Source organism: Mercurialis annua, linkage group LG8 (genome assembly GCF_937616625.2).
Source record: "Mercurialis annua linkage group LG8, ddMerAnnu1.2, whole genome shotgun sequence".
In the NCBI taxonomy this organism is placed as follows: Eukaryota; Viridiplantae; Streptophyta; class Magnoliopsida; order Malpighiales; family Euphorbiaceae; genus Mercurialis; species Mercurialis annua.
The window spans coordinates 34,501,254-34,509,883 of NC_065577.1; the positions used below are offsets into that span (position 1 = coordinate 34,501,254).

General features: G+C 33.5%; 1 protein-coding gene across 1 annotated transcript; it reads left to right on the top strand.

The window, feature by feature from the left end:
- The first annotated feature begins 219 nt into the window (after positions 1-219).
- On the top strand, positions 220-4,563 carry LOC126660497 (thioredoxin-like 3-2, chloroplastic). The gene is made up of 5 exons (XM_050354044.2): positions 220-704; positions 1,356-1,430; positions 2,047-2,113; positions 4,056-4,073; positions 4,285-4,563. The coding sequence occupies exons 1-5, from the start codon at positions 367-369 to the stop codon at positions 4,387-4,389; spliced, it is 603 nt and encodes a 200-aa protein (XP_050210001.1). The 5' UTR covers positions 220-366; the 3' UTR covers positions 4,390-4,563.
- Positions 4,564-8,630: the final 4,067 nt, after the last annotated feature.

Genomic DNA, 8,630 nt, shown 5'->3' on the forward strand with positions numbered 1-8,630 from the left:
ATATTTTAAGATTTATTTTATAAATTTTTGGTTCCATAAATAATTATAATTTACGCAATTAAGTTTTAATTTCAGTTTAAGAAGAGTTATTTGGATTTCAAATGAAAATTGTATCCGAAAATAAGTTCAATTTAAAAGCTAAATATATTTATTTCAATTTATATTTAATAAAATTATCAAATTATAAATATAATATATTTTGAATCCTCTTGTCACTAGAACAGAACAAAATTTTGTTGCTCATATATTCAGGACGAAAAGTCAGCAAATTTGTCTTATTTACTATGTTTTCAACAGAAATTCTCATTTCTTTGAACTAAAACATAACAAAAATACAGTCTTTTCAATAATTCTCAACGGAAAAAAATGGCTAAAACCATGCATTTCTCTTCATTACCAAGATGTAATTCATCATCAAGAACAAACCCATTTCAACATTCAATCTTATATCAAAATCTTGCAACAAATTCAAGCTGTAAAACACTTTCTTGGCCTAGAAAATTTCTGGGTTCTCATTTTCCCGGGAAAATTCATGTGCTTGGAGGGGAAATTAAGGTTCTTGATTCATGGAGTGGAGAAGGGTCGTTGCAAGAAGTGGATGATTCGCCTGTTTCAATTGAATTAATGCCCATTTGTAATGAGACTCAATTTGATCGGATTGTAGCTGAGGCCCAGCAACTTGATGAATCTGTTGTTGTTGTTTGGTATATTCTCTGACTTTTTTCTTGATTGAAAATTGTTTATTATTGGGGTTTTGCTTAGATAATTGGGCATTTGTGTTCTATTTAATCTATTTCTATTTCAATGTTTAGGCGTTTGTGGGAGAAATAGAACCCACCACTTTGGCAGATTGTTACTCAGTGTTTATACCATTTGAGTTATAGGTATCTCATTGGTTACCATTTGATCAAACCGAGATTACGGAGATTTTAATAGCTTACAGAAATATTTCATGTAAATTATTAGTGTACTGCTAGGGACAGACACTTCATTCTATCAAGGCGTGTCCCGTGTCGAAAACATGTCGGAAACTTTACTTTATACATAGGAAAACTTATAATAACACCGTTTCACAGTGTGCGTGTCCAAATGTCCCGTGTCTGGCTACTTAGGTGTATTGAAGCTGAAAAAGCATCATTGAGGAACGATCCTCATAAACAAAACCCCATTTTTCATTTGTTTAGCTTAATGTTCTTATGTTGAAATTTAATGAATTTTGTTGATTTTCTTGATTAATCTTCAGAATTAAATAAAAAGAACCTTGTGCTTGTTTGAATAGATGTACTGGTAAGATTTTTTGTTTATCCTGTGTTGTAGTGAAGCTTACCAGTTACCAGAAATATTTGTATGTGTAGGATGGCGAGTTGGTGCAGAAAATGTATATATTTGAAACCAAAGTTGGAAAAGTTGGCTGCTGACTACTATCCAAGGTTTGTTTTATTTTCCCTTTTCATCTGCAGAATTTTGAAAACTAGCATGTTACCTTAAACATTTGGAAAACTGAACTAACGCAGCATCTAATTGTTTCAAAGAGTTGCAATTTGTAGATTTTCCTTTGGATCTTGTGATTCTGTTTACTAGATTGAAGGACATCATGAACTGATTTGATGTCATTTTAGCTGTTTCACAAAATTGGAAAATCCGTATGAGAATCAGATCCATCCCGGCAGTAGTACAGTAATAGTTAAGAGCAAAGAAAGTGTCTTCATTGTTTTCCATCTTTACATGTGATGTGATTTCTTCATAAGCTGTCCTGTTGCTTCGTTTCATTTTGTCATTCCTTAAATCTTTTTCTGGTTCAACGTAACGAAGAGCGCCTAGGACTGCTAAAACGAATCGCTCTCTCTTACACAAATACTTGTGAAACAGTTCTTTCTTCTCCAATGATACAACAGAAAGTAACAATGTGTTATTGTTATCACCTAACATATATAAAATATAAAACGAAATTTTGGCTATTTGTTAAGGAATTTAATATGTGAAATTAGATCCGTTGGCTTTGGAAGTAAGATTTTTTATTTTTTTTCACTGAAACATGTAATGCAGATTGAGGTTCTACTGTGTTGATGTCAATAACGTTCCACACAAGCTGGTTGCTTATGCTGGAATCACTGTAAGTTCCATATTTCTATAGAGTTTGCCTTATCTCTTTTGTTTTTTTTTTCTCTTTAAGTTTGTAATTTTACAATAATACAGCCAAAAAAATTAATACTTGGTTGTAGGTAGATAATAGAAACGACTCCCTCTTGGGAAGAATGGTCGGATAAGATGGGGAAGAAAGAATAATGTTTCCTTTGGAGCCTGCATAACTACACAAATATTTAACTAGTTGAACAATGTAGTAGGGTTAGGGTCACACTCTTCTGGTTAATATCAGTTCTAGTATTCCACTCTGATACTAGTTTTAGGTGCAAAGGTGGTTAGTTTTAGCAATTGAATTGAAAAAATACATTCATGAATTTTGATTCCACGAGATAGTGCATAAACATAAAAGTAATATTTCTTGGCTAGAACTTGAATAACACAAGTGTCTATTTTAAAAATTACCAAGTAAATGATTGCAGCTTCTGAACAATGTTTTTATTGTTATCTTATAAGCCAGTAACTTCACCGGTATCATAAATTACAATCCTTGGTTGCCTATTCTTCTAGCTGTCAGCCTGCTGAGCAAATTTTTCACCACTTTTTCTATGTCAGCATATAAACTCCAGTTGTAAATGAATTACATCCTAAATAACTAGTAGTTAAGCCTGGATCAAAGAAGTGAGGATTGAGGCAATTGAAAACCAACTTATTAAGGGGTGAAGTTTGAGCATATTGATCGAAATAGGGGAGGAGAAAGTAGAAGATGGATGAGTTGAGATATACATGGGAGACCTTTATATCATGCACACATTTAACCTGGGATTTAAGGCTTAGTCAAGTTTTCTTGTTGATCATGAGATGCAGTTCTAAAGAGAAAAGAAGAAAAATAGATCCACTAAACTGAATGTTAGAGATAATAAAATCATAGTTGGAGTCTCACCTAACAGTTTTATCTTTTTGAGTGGAATTGGTTATTTTTTTGACATGATATCATGATCTTGTGATATCTTTATGATTGAAAGGTCTAAAGTTTTATCCTTGACAACCTCTTTTAATGTTCCTTCGTGTGTGGAGATGTGTTAGAGATAGTTAAACCGCCTCACTTAACTGTTTGAATTGTTGGTGGATTGATTATTTGACACTGATGCCGACTAGATAGGCATCTCAGTTAATTGAATTGGATTTTGTTATATCAATGAGATTCTCTAACTGATATGTTTTTGTTAATGAAATTGCATGGAGCGGAGTCAATTATATATTGACACTCCTCAATAGACAGACAACGAACCTGCATTTTTAGATTCCTGAATAGGTTGGTAAAGATGCAGATGTTCTGCTTTTCCTGGTTTAAGAATTTTCATGCTTATAATTATTTATAGGGTAGACAAGTTACCATTTCATGACATTTATGATGCCAAAGTTTCCATTTCTCGTGTCTTAGTTAGATCCCATCATGATGGGAAAATGAGAAGAATCCTTAACTAACGCTTGTTTGGTTACGTTCAAAAGATATGGACAATCAATAAGATTTTCAATTCTCGTGTGTATCAAGGTTCCAAATTTGATACCAGTTATAGTGTATAAAAGTTTCAAATGAACTTAGATGCTGTATCAAGTGTTTCTTCTGATTTTAATTTTTTTTATCTTGAAGTTAATGATCAGCTAGCATTTGGATTTGCTTATAGCAGAATTAACTATGGATACAATTACTAAGCAAGCTCGATTCAATTGGAACATATTAACGTATCATACTTGAAAATACCAAAAAAAATTACCTGTTTGAACTTCATGTATAAGATGCTTGTGGTGCTGATTTAATTTTCCTCCTTTAATTGTGCTATGAGAGTTATTCTTTATCTTGTTAATTCCATCCTTCTTGCTTGTTGTGATCTTATCGTTTGCCGTTAACCCTTTCTCTGTCTTACTCTTTGTCATGTATTTGAATGTGGCGGATGACAAAACTTCTGCAGAAAATGCCTACTGTACAGGTAATTTCCATCTCAATTGTATGGCTTCAATCATCTGCTTTTAGGCCTGTAAAAGATAAGAAGGCTGAGAAGTGGGGAAGTTAGTCGAGTATCGATTCTTGATCGACTCGCTTAATCCTTGCTATTCTGATTGTTATCTGAGCTTGTTTATAAGTCCTTTTTCTTGAAACAAAAATGGAGGAAACATGAAAATGAAATTTTTATGTTACAGTTGTGGAAGGATGGCAAGAAACAGTCCGAGGTGATTGGCGGTCACAAAGCACATTTCGTCATTAATGAAGTTCGTGAAATGATTGAAAACGAAAGCACTTTGTGAAGTATGTTTAGTCTAGCATTATGTTTCTCTTATCCAGGAGGAAATTAATTTTCTTCTCTTTTTGCCGGAAAAATATACTCGGAAAATTATAGTCGCAACGGAATGAATGAAGCTTTGGCTTATGTACAAAATATATTCTACCTAAGTATACTATGTTTTTCTTTGCTCGCTTCATACCTTTACTCCATGTCCTTCACGGAGATATGTTCCCTCTCGAGGTTCCTTTTTTGGACTCGACCTACGTAGTGAGCTACTTCGTTTGCTCCTCTTTTCAAGTCATGAGTTCTCATTCATTGTAGCTTGTCAGTTGTGATTGTAATTGTTTTTGAAGCCTAATTAACACAGCCAAAGATGGAACTGATAAGTAGGCTAGTAGAGAGAAGCATTTTGTGGGGGCAATGGAAACTGAGGGTATCGAACTATCAATTTATTGCATTTTGGCGACCGAACTTTGATTCGTTTCGTTTTAGTTACTTCACTTTAATTTCATTTTATTATTATTTTTGGCAAAAATGTTGACATGGCAGCCGGATTTTTCACGTTTGATAAATAAATTGAAAAGAATTAAAATTTGATCGCCAAAATATAATAGTGTGGATACTTCTAGAATCAATTATCTCATATTGTGGTGTTCAGCTGTTAGTTGAAACCTGAAAGCCTGTCTTTTGGGGACTAATGGCCCTCTCTCTTAAACATGCCCATGTGCTAATTCGATCATTTTCATATATTTTGCTCCCAACTAACCATTTCATTCATTATTTTGCGGATATAAACTCTTTGAGTCACTGAATTATTCTAAAATTACAGAAAGGGTATTAAAATTTAAATTGTTAAAAAACAATCACTAGTTTATTAAAGGACTAATGTATTACAAAAATCCGACTTTTTATCCCTTTTTCAATCCTTAAAATCAGTTAATTTTATTCTATTTTTCATTTTTTTTTCAATTGTATCCTGAAGCATTGAATTGTCTTTTCTTTATTTAGCAAAAGTTCAAAAAAATTCTCTAAATTGACCCCTTTTGCATTAGATTAACTTTTTATATTAAATTGACCATTTTTGAAGAATTTTTTTGAACATTTATCAAATAAATAAAGGTCAATTTTATACTTCAGGTTACAATTGAAGTGGAAAAAAAATGCAAAGTAGGATAAAATTGATAAATTTTCAATGTCATGGTAGGATTGAAAAGGGGATGAAAGGTCGGGGTTTTTTTTAAGGTATTAAGTCTTTATTAAATTATGAGTGAAGGTTCAAAAACCCCCCTGAACTTGGCACGAAGTATCAAATAAGCCCAACCTCGCAAAAGTGGATCAAACTAACCCAGAACTATGCAAAAACGTATCAAATACCCCCTTCCCCACTCTCACCCTAGAAAGTGAACACACTCTCCGGTTTTAAATGACTTTAGGTGGTTTTAGAGGGTTAAAAGATTAAAATAGTCCTTAATATTTATATCATTCACAAAATTAACATTTAATATACTTTTATAACTATTACATTTTAATACTTTAAAAATCTAATTAATTTTAAAATAAAAATTAAGGGATCTTTTTATGCCTTTTTCATCAACTTCTTCTTCTCCAATCAACCACCTACCCGCCGCCGCCGGTACTCCGCCGCCGCTCCAGATTCCGTCGTCGCCGCTCTCAAAAACGAAGAACAGATCCCCGCCGGGATCTATTCTTCGTTTTTGAAGAAAAGATCCCGCGACGGGATCTGTTCTTTGAATTTGAAGAACAGACCCATGGGATCTGTTCTTCATTTGAAGAACAAAATGAAGACATTTGAATCCGGAGGTGGTTCGGGGAGGTGGCCTGAATTGATTCCGGAGGTGGTTGGCGGCCGGTTTAGTATTTTTAATGTTTAATTAGGGTTAATTTTAGTTGATTATGAGAGTGATTAGAAAAAAAGATTAATTTTAGTTAATTTTAGTTGTTCTTAATTTTAGTTGATTAATTAGTGTTTTAATTAAGATTAACTAGAGTTAATTAGGATTAATTTTTAAAATCAGCTTATTCCACTCTCTTTTTTAGTCAAAAGGGTGAAACCGATCCGGTTTTGCCAAGTTGTGGGGTGATTTGATCCGGTTTTGCGAGGTTGGACTTATTTGATACTTCGTGCCAAGTTCGGGGGGTTTTTTGAACCTTCACTCATTAAATTATTTCTGAAGGAGGTCACCGTTTTAAAAAAAAGTCATTATGTTTATTACAAATTATAAAATGGGTACTGAATTATACCCTTTTGTTAAAAAAAGAATATTGAATTATACAGTTTTTTTTGTAATTATGGCATGCCACGTAAGATAAAACGTAAAATAAATTAGCGTTTTTACCTCGAGTGATATCCCGTGAAATAATTTGATAATTTAGTGACTGTTTTTCAGAGATTTGAATTTTAGTACCCTTTCTATAATATTGAAATAACTCAGTGACACAGTGAGTTTAATATCCTTATTTTGTTGCAAAAATTACATTTTTATATTCTCAATTAAAAGGGGTTCCGGCTAAACCTGGCCATGGGCCGGGTCAGCCCGTGAATGGGTCCGGTTAAATTCAGCCCGGAACCGGTCAAATCTGAAACCGGGCTAAAACCGGCCTGGAACCATAGACAAGGCAGTTCCGGGCCGGTTCCAAATATTTTGAATCGTGAACCGGCGGTTCCGGGTCGGAACCGGCAGTTTAAGGGTCGAACCTGTCGATAAAAAATTATTTAATTTTAAATTATATATATATATATATATATTATTTATTTATATTATAAATTTATTATTGCGATAAGATATATATTATATTTTTTTATTAGTTTTTTGGTTAGTGAAATTTATTTTATTTTATTATTTTTTGTAATATTGTCTCCAAGTGGTATTTTATTTTTTAAAATTTTTAATAATTAAATTTCAATTTTACTTTACATTTTTTTCTAAACCGCCCGAAACCGGAACCGGACCTGGAACCGGCCGGTTCCGAACCGTCATGGAATCGTCACTTAGACGGTTTCGAACCGGTTCTAATATTTCTTGAACCGTGATCCTGCGGTTCCAAACTGGAACCGTTGGGTTACGAACCGTGGCCACCTCTAGTTCCGGCAAAAAAATTAAAATTAAAAGGGGTTGTTCCGACTTGAAACTCTCGTTTTTCAACATAATACCCCATTGTTTGGAAGTTATAAGGTATGGTTATTTGGTTTCCTATGCTTATGCAAAGGCTATGATGGAGGAATAATAACTACTTACTCCATAAGTTTAGATCTCAAACAATACTATATTATGACGCTTCAAAAGTCAACTGATTCTTCCTGACGTTTGATCAAATTTACTATTTTCCCTTTCGTTTGTTAAGTTTGTTAGTATACTTCGTCAAAGCGTCTAAATGTTATACCCTGTATTTTTATGGTATTAAAGTTATACCATGTATTTTGATTTTCGCTTACATTCTTCCCCCTTATTGAAATTTGTTCTCGAATTTTGAAATCCATAGCCACATAACTCATAACGCTATTTTTAAGAGATTTATGCTTCATCCTTAAAGCATCCTATGCTTTCATGATCGATCGCATCTAAAACTTAACATTCTATCATTTATACCTTGTCTCGTCTGACGACATAGTGTGACCAATAACATCATCGCACTGTATCTATTCTACTAACTTCCGTCTTAACCATCTTTCTTATCTTCCTCTTTGCCAACTTCATACTTGTTCATCAATCCTTCCTTGCCACTGCTGTCGAATAGTTTTGGTAGCATCTTCGTGTTACATTACTGAACACATAAGTCTTGCCATCGAGTCGTATAAATACTAATCGTCTATCTTGCACGCAATAACACACATATATCGCATACCTATATAATTGCACCTCAATGCAAAAGAAAAATATATATGCATGTGCATCTCGTCATATAGTATCAAACAAACATAAGCACAGACTCACATCCTAAAGAGAAAAACTGGAATTTTGGAAATTAAGTGAATACGTATCAAAGACATGACTCGAATCTTATGTGCTACAGTAGTTACTAGGTACTCAAGCCACATAACACACAAAACACATTACATATTAGCAATGGTATCTTGGACCACTGCTCTGATACCAACTTTGTCAAAATTGAGGTTGTAAATGTCACGACCCAAAATCTCGAGTCGAGACCGGCACTAGGGAATGGGAGTGGTAGCTCCAAAACCCGTAGCAAGCCTAAAACCACTATAAACTTTTTTCGATCAAATCAAATAACAATTATGCA